The sequence below is a fragment of the Choloepus didactylus genome, chromosome 6 (genome assembly GCF_015220235.1).
Source record: "Choloepus didactylus isolate mChoDid1 chromosome 6, mChoDid1.pri, whole genome shotgun sequence".
NCBI classification, from domain to species: domain Eukaryota; kingdom Metazoa; phylum Chordata; class Mammalia; order Pilosa; family Megalonychidae; genus Choloepus; species Choloepus didactylus.
Window position 1 is genome coordinate 81,047,785 of NC_051312.1, and position 19,103 is coordinate 81,066,887.

The 19,103-nt window shown below is 37.1% G+C and overlaps 1 protein-coding gene and 1 pseudogene across 1 annotated transcript; one reads left to right on the forward strand and one right to left on the reverse strand.

Moving 5' to 3' along the window:
- Nucleotides 1-3,943: 3,943 nt before the first annotated feature.
- LOC119537089 lies at nt 3,944-7,747 on the reverse strand (annotated as a pseudogene).
- Nucleotides 7,748-16,974: 9,227 nt separating this feature from the next.
- On the forward strand, nt 16,975-17,904 carry LOC119537090 (olfactory receptor 51L1-like). The gene has a single exon (XM_037839695.1). The coding sequence runs from the start codon at nt 16,975-16,977 to the stop codon at nt 17,902-17,904; it is 930 nt and encodes a 309-aa protein (XP_037695623.1).
- Nucleotides 17,905-19,103: the final 1,199 nt, after the last annotated feature.

The window sequence follows — 19,103 nt, forward strand, 5'->3', positions numbered from 1 at the left end:
CCTTTCATCCTCTGGAGTTCTGAATTTGCATCTCTAAGGAGATGTCTTACAAACCCAACAACTTATTAGTTATCTTTAGTGTTTAAGGAATAAAGGGATTCATTCAATAGACAAAAATATAGACATATGTATATATATAGATACACATATATAGCTTTGGTACTGCCGGTGGGATGTGCAAAATGGTAGCTTGATGAGCTGAAATTGCTCATAAAGACTAAAACCCTGCAATATCATCAAAGACAAAATCTGAGGTACTGCATTCCCATTGAGAAATATTTTTTAATGGAGGGTGTTTTCATTCAATTTCTTCTTTCAGCAGACTTTTATGGCCCATTTTAAAGGCAGACGAAGAATGGAAACCTTCAATGGATTTTTGTAACCTCAGTGCCAAACTCTTATGAGTAAATATCTCTTTGCCAGACATTATTGAGATTATTGAATATATCCAGATGACTCTTGGTAGTACTTTCTGTGGTTAACATAGCTAATTTATTTCATTCAGTTACCATTTCTAAATCATCCTAACTACAATTTGCTTTCACCTTCCAGGCCACTCAGTATACATTCACTGTCCCCTTAAGGGACACCTCAGTAACTCAGTGGTGGCCCATGGTCTCTGTATCAAGATTTAGCTTCAGTCCCCTGCAAAGTCTACATTTTGGCATTATGTCAATGACATTTTATTAAAGAGTCTGCACAAGAAAAGGTAGGTCAAGATTTGTTTTCCCTCTCAAACCACCAGCCATATCAAGCTAGGACACCTCTCTTCACAAGCTACAGGATTGTGCCAGGTCTTTCAAGTTCCTGATATCATAAGAAATGCAGATGGTAGAACAATTCTGGAAGCCACTAAACAACTTTTACTATTACAGACTCCTCAATCCTTAAAAGCAAACTCATTATCTTCCAGGCCTCTTTATTTCCAGAGACAACAGATTACCCATTTTTCTATCTCACTCTAACAACTGTGTCACCTCTGGTGAGGAATTAGAGCGCTGGAATGTTTTAACCAACAGACCATCAAGAGGCCTTGACTCTGGTGCCCCTGGGTCTTTCAGGTTAAGGCACAGCAACCAGGGACTATTCCTCTTGGTGTCTATAGACCAGTGAGGCCCTAAGGGGCTTCCCATGGGGTTATGGACTATGTAGCTACCACAGACCATCACGAGGTGTTCTCCCCTATAGAAGAAAATACTTACTGCCTCTGGGAAAACTGGAGAATAACCCAAGCACACAGATTTCTATCACATCATGGGTCTAACATCCATCCATTATGCAGCTTAGCGTGGACTGAAGCTTTTCTGATTAAATGTAAATGGTAACTTCCAGATAAGATTAACCTTAACAATGACTTGGCTTCTCCCATTCTCAGCTCTTTCCCCACAGTAATAACAGAGTTAGAAGGGACCCCTCTGCCAGCAGCTTTGGAAAATTGAGGTTTTCCTTGGGATTTACTGCTTGACATGGAAAGTGGGTGGATCTACTCCATGGATGGAAGCATCAACATTAAATGTAATGGAGCATGCTGGCAGGGGGCAGCATTCCACACCTTGTCATGTATGCCTCTAGTTTGAGATGAGTCCCAAAGTTAGGCCCAGTTTCCTGAATTGTAAGCTGTCCCCTTGGCCCTCCAAGACACCCATAAAGAAGGATCAACTTTGGTCTGTGGTTTTACAGACCATTGGGCAGCAGCAAAATGCCCAGCGATTTGATCAGGTCATTAACAAAAAGAAAAATTTTATAACAAATTATGCCAATCTGGGCACCCACATTTGACAGGCATTGACAGACTTTCCACTTCCTTTTCAAGTTACCCTCATTTCTGCACACACTTGGGACCACTAAGGGAAGCCAGCATTAGTGCTGTTGATGACCACATTTCCAGAATACGAGTTAAAGAGCTGACACAACCAATTCTTCTGGACAATACTAATCATTCTAGCTCTACAAACTCCCCCATTCTTCTTTTACAAGTTTCCCTCTGTGCATCTGATACTTCAGGACTCTGGTGTATACAGGCACTAACAGATTGGGCCAGGCAGCGGGTTCTGCCCCAAGGGTCCTCATTGACTAAAAGAGCAGTTGATAATTGTCTCCTCTGTTAAAAAACTGGAGATCTGCTAGTCGGGGTTCACTTCCCCATGTCCAGTTACCTTATTCTGGATGACAGGCTATTATAACACCCCTTACCTCCCTGCTATGGTGCCATTTGATATGCTCTTATCATGTTACACATACAACAGGCTAATGAGGGCTTCTTTGATCACACATGCTAATGGGGACTCCACTATTCAGAATCATAATAAGTCTACTTTGGTCCCCTTGGGTGTTCCTGTTATAATTCACTATAACCAAGGTTCCCACTTCAGGTCACAAACTGGACAAGGCAGTGCATTAGAATAAGACACATACTGGAATTTCTACCCACCCTTCCACCCCCAGGCAGCAGGACTGACTGAGAGACACGATGTCCTTCTCAAAGAATTACTTTTCCAATGGCAAGTAGGCAAATGCTCTCAAAAATGGATCTTCTGTCCAAGCTCTAAATTTGTCAAATTCTAGATCATTGGACCTTAAGATGTCTCCCAATAACTTCCTTAAGCACCTACATCTCCCCTTGCTAGTGATCAAGGATAAAATTAAGGCTTTCATGTCCATTATGGCTCCATTTTCATCTTAACCACCCTGTTACCTATCCTTTCTACTAAATTTTTTTGCCTTCCATCCTCCCAGAGAAGCTGTTGGTCTGACCAAAGGAAGATAATATGGTATGACTTAGTTATCATCAATTCTCCCAAGGAACCCTGATACATTCTACTGTGGGATCCACAAGGAAATCCTACCTCTGCTTTTCCTGCTCCTAAAGAATTGCCAGATTTTGCATGGTATAAATTTTGATTGGTGACCCTAATTTTTCTTCTCATCCCTTACAGGAAACTGATTTTTTTTATGTGGAATGAACATCAGTAACTGTGGGGCCCACAGGGAGGAGATGATAAGCCAAGCCTAGTGGATACCAGCTGTAACCAAAAATTACCAGAGAAAATTTTCCAGTGTTCCTGGTAGACTGTCTAACCAAACCTGATAGGTTGGAGCAGCTAAGGCCCACTCCCACGTAGGCCACCTAATTCCCACTGATAGTGGTCTGACTTCTTGGCTGGTTCAAAGAAACATATTCATCAAATGCAGTTGTTCACATTTATGCTAGCTGGTAGTCTCTTTTCATTTAGTCTGGGTGTTTGGACTTGTGTTGATCTATGGCCCAACCTGATCTTCCAAGAGTGGCTATGGAGTCCAAACAATCAAACCTGTTCTGAAAATGATTGTATGTTTTGGCTTGAAATGCCTAAAACCATTGCTTATTTTTGTCTGGTTTGCTTGCAACAGCATGTGGTTGGTCCAACACCTAGATGGACTCAAACAACAGGCCCATACTATATGAGAAAGACCTTGTGTTGCCTAAAAGTAATTTACATGCTGTCCTCATTTCTCACAGGCATTCAAATGTTCTTTCAGTAAACAAGCTATGAATATAATTGATAGCAAAAAATATCAGAATTATAAGACATTAGACTGAATGTCTTATACAGTGACATCAATATCGTTTATAATTTTTATAGAGAGATTAAGACATAAACACTTAGTTGTGCCTTTAAGAAACTTCCTTCACTGAAAGGATTGAAAAACAATCTTCATATTTTCTGACTTTTCTGTTATCTATTAACTAGATGTAATTAACTATCAATGCTCAATATAATTCTCTAAATATAAAAATTTAAATTTTTTAATAAGAAATCATGGCCTCACTTTCTTCAAAGCAAACCTATAGCTTCATATTTTAGTAAAATGCAAACTTTAGAAAGCACAGATTCTAAACAAAAACAAAGGGCTTCTCAAAGTGAATTTTTGCTATGTGTAGTGAAATAAGTTGAATGAGAAATCAAGGAGCATCCTTTGACTGGAAAATCTTGGACACTTGATCTCGAATCTGTTTGGTCTTCACCCCATAAACAAGAGGATTGAGCAAAGGTGGGACAAGCATGTAAAGGTTGGACAGAAGAACATGGATGTATGGTGGGATCTGGAAACCAAACCTGTGTGTAAAGAAGGAGAAGAATGCCAGAAGATAAAACTCAAGGAAGACACAAATATGGGCAATGCAGGTGTTAAAGGCTTTGAGCCTAGCTTGCTTTTGAGGCAGGATGAAGACTGCTATAAATATTCAGATGTAGGAGAGTGTGATGAGGATGACGTCAAATCCAAGTATGCTGAAAGCCACAAAGAGACCATACATCTTGTTAATCCAAACACCTTCTGCTGCCAACTTCACAATAGCCATGTGCTCACAATATGAATTGGAGATCACAGTGGTCCTGTAAAATTTGAGCCTGCACTTGATGAGGATGAGACACGGTGCAACGAGGGCAGCTCTGAGTGTCACTCCAACCCCAATCTGAGTAAGAAGTTGGTGGGTAAAGATGGTTGTATGTCTCAGAGGATCACAGATTGCCACATAGCGGTCCAGGGCCATGGCCAGCAGAATACCTGATTCAATACTCTGAAATGTGTGGATGAACCACATCTGCAAGAGATAGGCTTCAAAATAGATCTCTGCTAAATGGAACCAGAAAATACCAAGCATTTTTGGTAGGATTCATGTGCTGAGAGCAATGTTTGTTGCTCCAGGCATAGCCAGCAGGAGATACATTGGCTCTTGGAGGCTGCCCTCGGTTTTGATGATGACCGGGAGGAGGGAATTCCCAAACAGAGCAAAGATGTATATGGCATAGAAAGGAGTCCCAATCCAGAACTGCACAGACTCCAAGCCAGAGATCCCAATCAGGGTCAGTAATGAAGGCATAAAGACAGTGCCATTGAGTGCAAATGTGGTGGCTTAGAGCTGTTGATTAAGTCTGGCAGAATGTGTTAGGGGTCTCTCTTCTATCTCCTGTCTTTCCCTACATTTATGAAATAAGAATTTTATTGTGACTTTTACAAAAGCTATTTCGTCATACTCATTTACTGATGGGGCAATTAAATACATACAGGATTCAACACAGGAGCTCCTAGAATGTTTCAGTTTCACTCTCTTCCTCTCCCTCTCTCTGTCCCTACTCCCTTGAAACACATGCAGGCACAAACCCATACACACACTCTCATCCTGAGAGATATACAACCCTCACTATGAAAGAAAGACAAATTCATACCTAGTGAGTTTGAGAGCATGTGGTTTGTGATTCATCAATTAAAACCTATCCCAATAAGGATCATTTTGTATTCTAACTTAATGGAATTTTGGAACTTATCTGATGTGCTACTTATTTCTCCTATATTGTGCTCTTACACTAAAGGGTCATTCATTCATTTAGGCAGTTAGGTAGAAGGAAAAAAAAATTTAAAAGAACTCATTTCAGGAGGTATTCCAGTTAGTGGGAAATAAGAACTTTGAAAATAATGTCCTTAACCTCAGGAGACAATGATTGATTTGCATAAATTACAGGCACAATTCTAAAAAAATATACAAATGCGGAAGACAGATGAGGTTTTAAGAGGATTTTGAGAGCAGTCTTTATCCCAGAGTTTGATCCTAAGGAAATTCTGTAATTGAACTTACACATTATATATTCACAGACTAAAATATGGGCATAGACATCATCTTGAAAAATTCTGCACCTCCCACTGTTCATAATCTTGTCACATGACAAATCTCATTCTTCTACACAGTATATTATCTTTTAATGTCATTGACATGTTTTTTAAAACATCCTCTTCCTGATTTATGTTCTTTTCTTCCTTTTCATCCATTAGCTACATATTGCCACCTCACACAATATCCTTGCTTTTGCTGGTAACTATGTCCCCTTCCCTGAACTATTAATATTCTGAGAATACAGTCAGTCTTTCCAACAGGGATGCTCCATGTTATGGGAGAAAACCACAATTCTGGGAAGGTTTGCCATTAAAATTCATGGGGCTCTGAATCTCCAGGCAAATTTCCAGCAATTTCTATTCATGAACTTCATCCTATTCTTCCAAATCCCCAAATTTATGCTCTTTCTTTTGGCCATAAAATGTTAATTATGACTTTCAAAACTCTAACACCTTTCCTCCCACATCCCCTATTCCCAGAAATAAGGGACTCTCTTCACATTTACTAGGATAATTTCCTACTTGTGTTCAGATATTTTGTTTGTTTATTGGCTTTCCCCAACAATCTAGTATTTAAGCATATAGAGTATATGACAAACTGTTTTTCATATTTTAACAATTTTATTTTACCAAAAGTTGTGATTTCCTCCTGATAACATTTTCTATGTCTCCTATTATTTACAGCTATACCCTGACTGAATCTCCAAGATTAGCTGTATTTATCCAATCAATTTTGGAATTTTTCAAACTTTTGCCTCCCCTTTTCTGGAAAAAAATATAAATGACCCTATATTAATTAAAATATAAACCTTCCAAGGGTTCCTATAACTGCTATCTTTATATTGCTTGACATTATTTTTGCTCTAAACTAAATCATTTGATTTTGCCACCATATTCTGTCCTATTTTTCCATCCATCTCAATTGGTCTGACTTTATTGCTTTGTTTGACTCTTTTTTCCTCTGTTGGCACCATAAATTCCATTGACAACTATGATCATCTCTGTGTTCCTCTTTCCGTGCATTCTTTATGTTCTTTAGCAATATTCAGCAACCCTAGACTTTCACTAACTAGTAATTAAGGATAAATAAATATGACCTCTCCATAAATCTACCCTGATCACAGGACCCATATAAAACATTAAATACCTCCACCTTGAAGGAAAACAAACATCAGATTGACTCTCTACTTCCAAGGCTACATGGTAGATAAACTGATTGTTGAAAGACTATGGCAGTTTGGGGAAGTCTCTGAAATACATAGAGGAGTAGTATAAAAGCTGATTTGGTCCTGAGATTCAAGTATCCTTTTCTAGCCATACAGTTAGTAGATCATAGCAAATGCAGTACTACTATAAAGAGGTCTTTTATTGTGTACATTTGCATCTGGAAAAACATAACAAAAGAAAACAAAAACACCTCAATTATTCTAAATGCCTTTGAATAATGTACCATTCCCTAAAATCCAGTCATATATTCACTGAATAGAGTCTTAGGACATACCAGATACATTTTAGGATGCCCTAGGAATATTAATATTACTGCTACATTCATTTAACCCTTTTTTTCAGACTTGAAAGTAATAAGGAAAAGAAATGTAGAATTCTGTAAACTGTTTTAAAATTTTCAAACTTGTCACTTATACTTTCCTCTGATTATAATCTTGTTTCTTCTAGATTTTTTTCATGCTCCCATGGCTTTACCATCATTCAACTCTCACCTCAAACACTGCCTCCTCTATGAAGTATTTCCTGGTAGCATTAGGCATAATTAAAAATTCCTCCTTTGTGTCCTAAACATAACACAAGACTGAGTATTTAATATATCCTAGTAGCAACTATTTAATTAATTTGTATTTTATTATCCCACAAAGATAATGTGGATGTAAAAACATTTGCATTGTTGCCAGGTATATACCTGCATGGAGAAGGGAGCATAAGGATTAGGAAAAATGAAGATCTAATCTAGGAAAAATGCTAATAATCTTAGTGTATTGATGTATAAGTCCCTCTGTTTTTATTGCAGCACTGCTTTCATTCATTCACCTGTGTTAGAATACATACCTGCTTTGGTTAAAGATATGAAGAGATTCTCCATGGATAAGAGAGGAAAATAGGGTGAAAAATGCTCACAGTGCCAGCAGGTAATCAGTATCACTTGTTTATACTGCTTATATCCTCTGCCAAATCCTGACAACTGAATTATTATTCCCATTTGAAGAATTTTCTCAAAATGACTCTTTTTGCAAAATTGGAGTGGTCAATTACACACACTCCCCTTAGGTCCTTTCTTAAAAGCAGTGCAATTCCCCAACCCTTTTATGTGCCTATACTGCTATGTCAGTGTAGCAATGCATGCAGTTACAAAGAAAGAGTTTCCAATGAGACAAATATAGGACAAATACAGTACATGCAGTTGGTCAAGACTATGATGCAATTCTCATGAGAAATGGAAGAGGGATGAATCACCTTCTCTATAGTTCAAGCCATTTTATCTCTCTCTCACCACTTTTATAATTTTGATATGGGGATGGAATATATAAAAGTAAATCCAAGGCCCCTTGGTCTCCGCTCTACACCTTTTGATTCCTACTCCTACCACACAGAGTTTCATCAGAACAAATATCTGTCTTGGACTGCCCTCTAAGCTTGAGTTAATGAAAAACAGGCTAGGAGATGCCATTATTTATTATAGAACATATATTTTTGAATTTGAGTGGCTTCTAAAGTTGATGAATGAAGAGGTCAGCAACAATTCTAGGACTCTGCTTCCAATATATTCAGAGTATTCAGAGATTTGTAATTCACTTTTATGAAGCTGAGAGAGGGGAGTGGAAATTAGTGTCTTCCCAAGAAGAGCTGATCTAAAAGCCTTTATCTACCTAAGTGGACCCTTGGAATTTTTCCACATATGTCTCTCTTTTATTTCCAGAAATCACTCTTGTGGTTGTCCATTTTCAATGACTGATACAAGACAACCCCCAATATCTAGAATTAACTACCCAGTTATCCATATGATCTGGCTGATAGAAGCATTTTTATTGTGGTTGCACCAGAAAAGCATCATTTTACATAAAATGAGATATGCTGGTTCCTACTGCCTATACTGCCCCACATACATGTATTATAAGCATCAAAGGAGGACTCATACGGCCTTTGAAGTTTTACATAGGAAAAGAGTTGTTGACCTAGGAAGGGTACTTACTCATTTCTGAAAAAGAATCTCCCATATATGTATTTTATATTATTACTAGTGTTGCCACTGATCTTCTTACAGTGCAATCAATCTTACACCGAGTTGGGAGCTCTGCTGTTATCATAGCACTTTCTTTCTAGAAACAGTCTTATTTTCTGGCTTTCCAGTTGGTGGGAGGCTCTAATCTATGCTGTACTTTCATAGCCATTTCCAATAAAATTTTGGATAAATATATTTCCCATTATTCCTGATCTCTTTGAACCTTATTTTTCTTGTCTGTAAAGTGAGCTTCTGGTTCTTGGTAGCCTTAGCCTCCCCCACCCTCACTGCCAACAACTCTAAGCTGACCATGGGTGCTTCCCCCACACACAGAGAACCTTAACAGGAGCCCCCTCAGGGAGCTGGATGGCAGTCTTCAGTAAAGGGTCTTTCTCCTCATCATAGAAGGTTGGACTGGATGAAGGGAACTGAATCTAGATTTTTTTTTATTCATGTAGTTTGTAAATTCCTTGGCTATTGCTTTATCCCTATTCCTATGGTGATTCATATAAGCTGAGAATGTCCCAATACTGTGGCTCATGCACCAACATTTAGTCCCTGCATGAGATGAGGGGATTGGAACCGCCATTGCATTCCCTCTTCTGAATGGAGTACTTTGCAGATATTAAGGTTTATATTTGCATTAGTTGGATGAAAGAATGAATAGATTAATGGGTTATATTTTTAATTTTTTTATTAGATAAGATGTAGGTTTACAGAAAAATCATGCAGCAAATGCAGTTCCCATATACCCCAATCACAAATGAATTTTACCCTAATATTAATACTTTGCGTAAGTGTAGTATCCTTGTTACAACTGATGAAACAATATGATTATAATTATACTATTAACTAGAGTCCATATTTTTAAGAGCCTCATCTATGGACCAGGAAATACTTGGGCAAATTATAAGGTCATGGATTATTGAATATAGAGGACTCTTTTGGGGAGTTTTGTAAGGAAAAAATAGAACTGTTTGTGTTGTACAATCACTCTTTGTGTTGTACAATCCTATTTGTGTTGTATAATCCAATGGTGTTTTATATTTTGTTTTTGTAATTTTATTCTAATAACATATGTTCAACCTAAAATTTCCCCTTTTAATCAAATTCAAATATGCAATTCAGTGATGTGAATTACATTCACAATGTTGTGCTACTTTCACCACCATCCATACAAATATCTTCTATCACCCCAAACAGAAACTGTGAAGAATTAAAATTTAACTCCCTATTCCTTCCCCTCATCCTGCCCCTGGCAACCTGTATTCTTGTTTCTGACTCTGTGAATTTTCTTATACTAATTATATCATATCAGTGAGATCACAAAATATTTGTCCTTTTATGTTTGGTTTATTTCACTTCATGTCCTCAAGTTTCATCCCCATTGTCCTGTGTATCACAACTAGATTCCTTTTTATGGCAGGTCAATATGACATTGCATGTATATACCACATTTGTTTTATCCATTCATCTGTGGATGGGCACTGGCATTGCTTCCATCTTTTGGCAATTGTGGATAATGCCCCTATGAACAATGAGTGCAAATATCTGTTTCAGCCCCTGCTTTCAACTCTTTTGAGTATATATCTAGAAGTAGGTTTGCAGGGGTGTATGGTGAGTCTATACTTAACTTTCTGGGGAATTGTCAAACTATTTTCCATGGCAGCTGCAACATTCTATATTACCAACAAAAAGAAATGAGTGTTTCTATTTCTCCACATCTTTCTCCAAAATTTCTTTTTCCATTTTTAATAATAGCCATTATTCTAGTGGCTGTGCAATAGTATCTCACAATTTTGATTGAATTTCCTTAATAACTAATGATGATGATCATATTTTTATGTGCTTATTGGCCATTTGGATGTGTTCTTTGAAGAAATTTCTATTCAAGTCTTTTGCCCATTTTCTAACTGGGTTTCCTGTATCTGTTTGTTGAGTTGTAGGGATTCTTTATATAATCTAGATTAAAAATCCTTACTGGATATATGGTTTATGAATATTTTCTCCCATTAGGTAGGTCATCTTTTTACTTTCATATGGAAGTCCTTTGATACACAAGTGTTTTTGTTGTTGTTGTTGTTGTTTTACTTTGATGAAGTCCTATTTATTTATGCTTTGTTTTGTTGCTTCTGCTTTTGGTGTAGTGTCTAAGAAACTATTGCCTAATACAAGGTCCTGAAGATGCTTCCCTATGTTTTCCTTTAGGAGTTTTGTAGTTTTAATTCTCACACTAATAAAGTGGGAGGCATGATGATGATTTGTGTCTTCAACTTTCAAAGCCAACTCAGAATATGCATCACACAGGTCTCAAAATATTTGGGTATTTCTGTTTCCCCAGTACACAGTATCCTAAGTAAATGGCCGTATGTCCCTTTTCAGGAGGAATGAAGGAATCTTAACTGTCTGCACATGCTGAGCCACTATAGTTCCCTTCCTCCTAGGTTTTCTCCCTCTTCTTTGCTCAGTGAATGCCAGAACCAAAAACTGGTTGAAATCTAAGAGCCAGTCAAGGCATTTTACTTTGTTTTGGGAACAGTTATCCTCAAACTTCCTGATTATCCACTTTGATTACATGATATAAATTGAGTAGCACTCTCATTGAATGCCCATCCATTTCTGTCCTTGAAGCACCGTGTTATTAACAATCTGTACAAATATCTGTGAGTTCAAGTCATGTATGTACTTGCCCTTCATTATGTAATTATATCTACCTGTCATCTGATGGATTGACACTAGCAACTGGCATTGTTTCAGGGTCATCCTATCATTAGCATGAGCCTACATCTTCATCAATCCTATACCTAAAATCTGCCACTGAACTCCTTAGTGATGTTTGTATTTCCCTCCCCAGCACATTTGTTGTGGACTTGGTTGTAGGGAATCCTCCAATACTTCTTAACATTGTTTATATTCATGTAGAAATTTTACTGGTCATACATACATTTCTGCTTCTATAGGCTTTTTAATCCATTCTTCCAACTCAAGCCCCCGCAGTTCTGGCATTTAAGTCTTATTTGCTATGAACCACCATGTTTCCATCCTTCAAAGAGTCATCATAGAATTGTGTTTGCACCATCTTCTGAGGTCCACATCAGTGCATTAAACTGTGAGTCTAGGGAGAATGAGCTCAGCTCAATAAACTCTTTCCAACCTTGTAACCTGTATGCTTTGATCAAACACCTCAGCATACAATCCATTATATTTGCTTATGGCTCCCACCAGGACATGCTCCCTAGGTCTTCAGCATGTCATTGGCCAGATTGCATTGTGACTTAATCCTAGTAGAGATCTAGAGGCCAAGGGGGACATTGGGTTATGTCCCAAGAGGACACAGGGACAGAGTCTCTGCATCATCTCTGAAGAAGGCAGTAGTGCTAGCTGTTAATTACAAGGCTGTGTCACTTCTGTGGGCTCAGATGGTTTGGGGGAATAGGAATGGTCAGGATTTTGAATGCAGCAACTCACATGTCCTATCTTTTATGTCAGGTTTACACTATTCTAACACCCTGACCTTGGAATTGCAGATCATATTTGGTGGCAAGATTAACATTTCTATTTTGTAATAAACTTGTTTATATTACAAAAATTTTAGATTTACAGAAAAGTGTCATAAAAAGTACAGAACATTTATCTATCACAAACCCAATTCTCCCTATTATTACCATCTTACACTTAAGATTCATTTTTCACAGTTTATGAGCCAATGTAGATATATTATTATTAACTAAGTTTTGCACTTTATTTAGATTCCTGCAAATTAAATGCAGATATTGTCAGATTGGATAATAAAACAAAGTCCAACTATATGCTGTCTTTAATAAAGCCACTTCAAATGTGAAAATTCTGATGAGTTAAATATAAAAGGATTGAAAAAGTTTACCTGGTTAAGACCAATCAAACAAAATCTAGAGAGATTATTAATATCAGACAGAGTGGACTTTAGAACAAGGGATATTATTAGGGATAAATAATTTATTTCATAAGAGGTCATTTCATTAAAAGGACATAAGAATCCTAATGCATATGCACCTAATAACAGAGCATCAAAGTACATAAAGAAAGAAAAAAAAAACTGAAAAGAAAATTAGACAAATCCATAGTTACACTTGCAGGCTTCAACAATTTCTCTCATTGATCATTTGAACAAATAGAAAACCAAATCTGAACAATGCTATCACCAATTTGGTTATTAAGTTCTCTAATATCTACTTTGTGTGAAACTAATAGAGCCACCTAGCTTTTGTAGAATGTCAAGAATACCCTTTACCCTTTTCTCTGCTGTGGGTGCACCACAGAGTCCTGGATGCCTCTCCTCCATAGCTCCATCTCCCAGTGGGCAGTCCTTCCCTCTGTGGCTCCAGCTTCCATTTTTCTATTTGACCCCTGGTCTCTCAGAACACCATTTCTTCTTTTTGTTTCTCCAATATTAGGTATTTTTCTGTCATTGTTCTTTTCTGGGTTTCCCGGCTATCCTCTATTTTCAGCTTATCCTACCTTAGTAACTAGTTATTTAAATATTTCTCTGACTGATGTGATTCTTGGTGAAAGAAGTGATCCTATGAAACCAATCCTCATTCTGGAATTTTGAGATTGAGTTGCTAATTGCTCTGTAATTTATACCCTGTGTTACATGTTGTCTGTTAAAATAATTGGCATGAATTCTGTTTCCTTAATGGGACCCCAAATAATGCATTTATTTCTGCATCCTGTGTGGGCAGGTACACTACATCCACTGGATTCTACAATTTCTTAATTCATTCAGCCAGGAAACATTACCTGAGTGTCTTCTCTGTACCAGACACAATAATAACTAACGTGGATATGTAAATGGGAGATGGTAACCATACATTTGGTGGGAGAGACTGATAAAACAAATGAACAAACAAAGCTATATACATGTAAGTAAATGAATACATGTATACTCCAGGAGATGCACAGTAATGCTACTAACTAAATCAAAGGAGGAAGTTTATGAAAAGCCCCAGGAGACTGATGCATCAGCAGAGTCGATGGAAAATCAGTTTGTCAACTCTTTCCAAAACCTTAATAATTTCAAATCATTAATTAGCATAAAATTCCATTTACATTTACAAACCACATAATGTGATATTTTAATAAGGTCATTTATTTTCCTGCCAAAAGCCATGCTTTGGAAGAAAGAAGTCATTAGCCCATCTAAATCTTTGATATGTTATTCCTATACCTTTCTCATGGGTCATTTTTCAAGAGCTGAAATTTGGATGCTATCATTATTATTCAATATAAAAATTCACATTCAAAATTTCTTCAATAATTTACCTACTAATTAGGGTTTAGAGACATATTTCCTTAAGTAGCATAAGTATCATCAGGTCATCAACCTTACCCTGCATTACTCTACATATCACAAAGATTTAATTGAAACTGTATCTCTCCATGGCTGGTTTTTCTTTATGTGCTCAAAGATCCTTCCTCTCTATCACAAAATGCAGTACTCTAAATAAACAGGGTAAAGAGCTCAAGATACCAAGCAAAAGTTTTTCTCAAATTCTATAACTACTAAAATAATGAATGAAGACAAGCCTACATATTCAGTAAGATAATATCCGTTCCATTGGAACTTAGTTAAATAAAAATTGGCTTAAATGATACAGATTAATTCCTAGTTTGGAGAGCGAAACAATAGGGGTAATAAGATCATATATATGTCTTATAAAGGGTCAGAAGAAAATATTCACATGAGTTTTTAATGTGAATACAAAAGGGCTCATACAAACAGGAAAACAATTCAAACACAATTTACGTGGTGGTGGACTCTAGGGAATTACTCATAATAACATTGTCTAAGGAAGCAAGATTTTCATGGAGAAAAAGCTCAGGGGGATTCAGAAACAGGCTGGTAAATGCACACATGCACACACATACACACACAAAGATATATAGCTTCCTTCTCCCAGATATAAGTTTAGGAACATAACCGTTATGCCTTTGGTCCACAAGTACTGACCTACTATTTGTTGTGGGAAACTAGGTATCTCTTTCATTACTAACTGAGGTGTCAAGAAAGGGATGGATTCAAAAAGTGATTATTATCCCTAGAATTATTTCTTTTCCAAAGTTTGGTTATATAAGTTGTTAGACAAACACCCATGGAAGGATGTTTCCTCTTGAGCCTTTAGCTCACTATCTCTTTATAAATATGTAAATTTCTCTCTGATTCACCAGATTTCCAAAATAAAGAATGGAGATGTTAAATGTAAATGATGGATCTTTAGTAAATAAGTATGGAGTATCATGTTATTATCTTGGAAGTATTCTTCGGATTTTATTTAGAAAATGAATAACCTTTAAAAGTTTCCTAACTGTTTCTGCAGTCAGCAACCAGAGATCCAATCTATTTAGTGTTTAAGTGTAGCTAAGAAACATGCAGCATTGTCAAATGAGAAATAACAATAACCAATATTTACAAGAAGATACTATGTACCAGGTTGGGTTTTAAATGATTGATATGAATTACCTAATGTAATCCTTCCAACTTTCCTTTGCAGTAAATAATACCACTATCATTTTTATTTCTAATTTATAGTTGTAAAACCTAGGCCTGAAGAGGTTAAGTAAATTGTCCAAGGAGACATTATTGAACCCAAGATCATGTGCTTTTCCTTTTCATGTAGTGATGTGGCTAATTAAGGAAATCAACACAATGCATGGCAAAATTCAGGGGCTACACATTTTCTTTTCTTCACTCAGTTAAAGCCTCAGACCTGTAGCGTAATAGCTGTTTCTGGACAGAAAATTTACTTCTCTAAGCCCAAGATCTCATCTGGAAAATAAGGGTTAACCAGACATTTTTACATAGGGGTTTCATAAATTTTATGGAGAGGATCTTGTGAAGTGTTAGTGTTAAAATTCTAGGGACATAGTATTCTTCTGTTCAGTAAGGCTAACTATTATTATAAATTATGGTTTCCTTGAGAAAGGGAAGGTACTATTGAGATTAATAAACTGCTCTGTTGCAACCATTTCTCTACAGTGCACCTAGAATTCTCTTTTAAAAATATGAATTTAACCATACTTTTGACCATTCCCAACCACACACACATACATACACACATTCTCAAAATTAATATCTTCACATTTATTTCATTAATTGGAAATTATATAAAATTTTTTAAACATTGCCTATTTCTCCATCCTTTTTTCATGGTATCATTCAAGCCAAAACTTTCTCCACATCTGAAATGTGTTCTGCAAATTATTATAGATTCCAAAATGTCATCCTTTCTTTTGTCTCAGGTATTCTCCAAGTGCTTTTATCCCTTATTTCTTACTTATTTAATCCCACATTTGTATTTAATTAAACTGAAATTCAGAAAGTAGAAACAATTTAGCCAACTTCACATAGAAAGGATCAGAGATAGAGCTAGAATACAGACTCCACCAACCTCAGTCTTTTTATTTTTTACAGCCTTTACTGTTAAGACTCAGTTGTGAGAAAAAAGAAAGAAAATTTGGAGTTGCATTTCATCCTAACATGGATCGTGGGTTGTGTACTGGTGGAAACAGATTCTAATTTAATCAGTAATGTGAGACTGCTATAGTCTGTAATTATATGGACTGTGTGTGGATGACAGCCACATCTTCCCTTTGTTTCTCTAATTTAGTTTCCTTAATGTGCATGAAGACTGATGTTAAGAACTAAGAATAAGGAAGAAATTTCCACTCTGTACCTGTTCCCCTAGATTTTAGTCACCCAACTAGTTTTAGGTTGTCATCTCAGAGCACATTTTATACTGAAAACTGTGATGTCAATTTCAGAGATAATGATTACCTACAATATTCATGTCTTGCTTAAATTAGTCACATATGGGGACATTAGAGTTGATTGGAGTTTTATGTTATGATTCCTGTATCAAAGTTTACTAGGGCCTCCATGTTTCTCTTTGACTCAAGCTTTGAAAAGGCAATGAAGGGCATTATGTAGCACCCACCATAAGCTCATGAGATAGAGGTTTTCATGTTAAAGGGTTATGGTGATGATGTGCTAATCTGGACTCCCTTACTCTAGGGGTAAAAGATGATTGACCCTGTGCACCTAATTAGACACGATGGTCTTTTTCAACAGCAGTGACTACAGACACTGCCTCCTGACTGGTTTCCCTGGCCTGGAGGTTTCACATCCAGTGCTCTCAATTTTGTTTTGTGCCCTGTACCTAATTGCCCTTGTAGGTAATAGTGTTATTTTAGTAGTTATCTGGGTGGAACAGTCACTCCACACACCCATGTACCTTTGTCTTTCCATGCTGGCTGGGAGTGACCTAGGGCTCTGTGTTGCCACCCTGCCAAACCTGCTCCAACTTTTCTGGTTCAGTGTGCATGAAATAAATTTCAATGCCTGCCTCATCCAGATGTTCTTCATCCATGTTTTCTCTCTTATGGAATCAGGCATCCTGCTGACCACGGCCTTTGACCGCTATGTGGCAATCTCCAACCCACTCAGATACACTACTATTTTGACTAATGCCACCATTGCCAAGATAGGTGTGGGGCTTTTGCTATGGGCTGTGGCTGTCATCTTCCCAGGACCCTTTCTCATTAAGCAACTGAAGTTTTGTAAGGCCAATGTTCTCTCCCACTCATACTGCCTGCACCCAGATATCATCAAGGTCTCCTGTTCTGACCACCGCAACAACAGCATTTATGGCCTCATCATCATTCTCATCACCTGTGGCATGGACTCTGTGTTCATCCTCCACTCTTATTTGAGGATCCTGATCACTGTGCTACACATTGCCTCATGGGAAGAACAATTCAAGGCCCTCAACACTTGTGTCTCCCACATCTGTGCTGTGCTGCTGGTCTATGTGCCTATGCTGGGGGTGTCCATTATTCATCAATTTGGGAAGTGTGTTCCACCAGTGGTGCACGTTATCATGGGCTATGTATACTTATTAGTGCCTCCTGTTCTCAACCCTGTTGTATATTGCATTAAGACCTGGGAGATACGCACCCGTATTTTGGGTAATCTGCAATTGTAGCAGAGATGACATTAGAGTCACTTTCAGAATTCCAGATTAATCCCTGTGAAGGTAACTCCTACTTGGGTCAAAGGAAAAAATATATCAGTGAGGAATATTTCTATGTTTACAGTCCTCATGCACGTTTGTCTCCCTCTGAAAGGAAGGTTTTGAAGATTGCAGCAGTGTCTTATGACCCTTTATTCCATCAAATAACTTAGCTAAAATAAATAATCACTGTACAAATAAAGAGTACCTAATACACATGGAAATGAGTGGATATATTGGAAGATTTTTAATTTATAAAACCAGCCATGCACTATATTACATTGTATACTTTGAGTCCACGTAATCCACACTTTAAATCCTGATGAACAACTTCCCCCATACCCTTTCTTATTATACAACTTAAGTTTTCTAAGGCTAAAACTTATTTTTCTTCTGTCCTTCCTTAAGAATCCATTGAATTTTCTCAGATTTACCTTCTGAATATTTTATGGAGGTTAGAAATTGCTTTACGAACTTATTCTTGTATTTTACTATTTACTATGTTTATTTCCCAATTTCTCTGATATGTACTGATGATGCACACAACTACAGCTTAGAAAAATAGGCAACAAGTTTATAAAACAGGTTAATTCAGAGCTTAACTGATGCAATGGCTTCCATTTTGTACTCTTTGGTTGGGGTTTATAATTGTTGATCAGCATTCTACTTATTTATGAAATTAAGTGTAAGAAAATGAAATAAAAGTAGCTTTTTTATTCCTTATAGCTGTTGGAGAGTGTTTCAGCAAAGATATTTGGTAAAAGAAAAGTACATTTATTTTGGAAAGCATCCACTATAGTTAGCTTCTTGCCTTGCTGGATTTATCAAAATGACATAAAATGGAGAAATAACAGCAGTGCATATGTGCCCCATGTCGAGCCAAGAATGAGAAAATTGGTACTTCATGTGTCAGAACATCAACATCTCAGAGGTGTGCAGGGCCTTACATCCTAGTCACATCAACATTTTCCTGATTGACCCAGGCTTTCCTAAACCCACTCCAACAATAACACCAAAATTTCCATAACATAGGTTTACAAGCATGTTTTTTGCACATGCTTAAGAAATGCACATTCAATTTCCTCAAAAGAACACTTTTAGACTAGCTGAGACCACAGAATTCAAAAGAATTTATTAAACATGATATTTTATTGAATATTGGGGAATTGCAT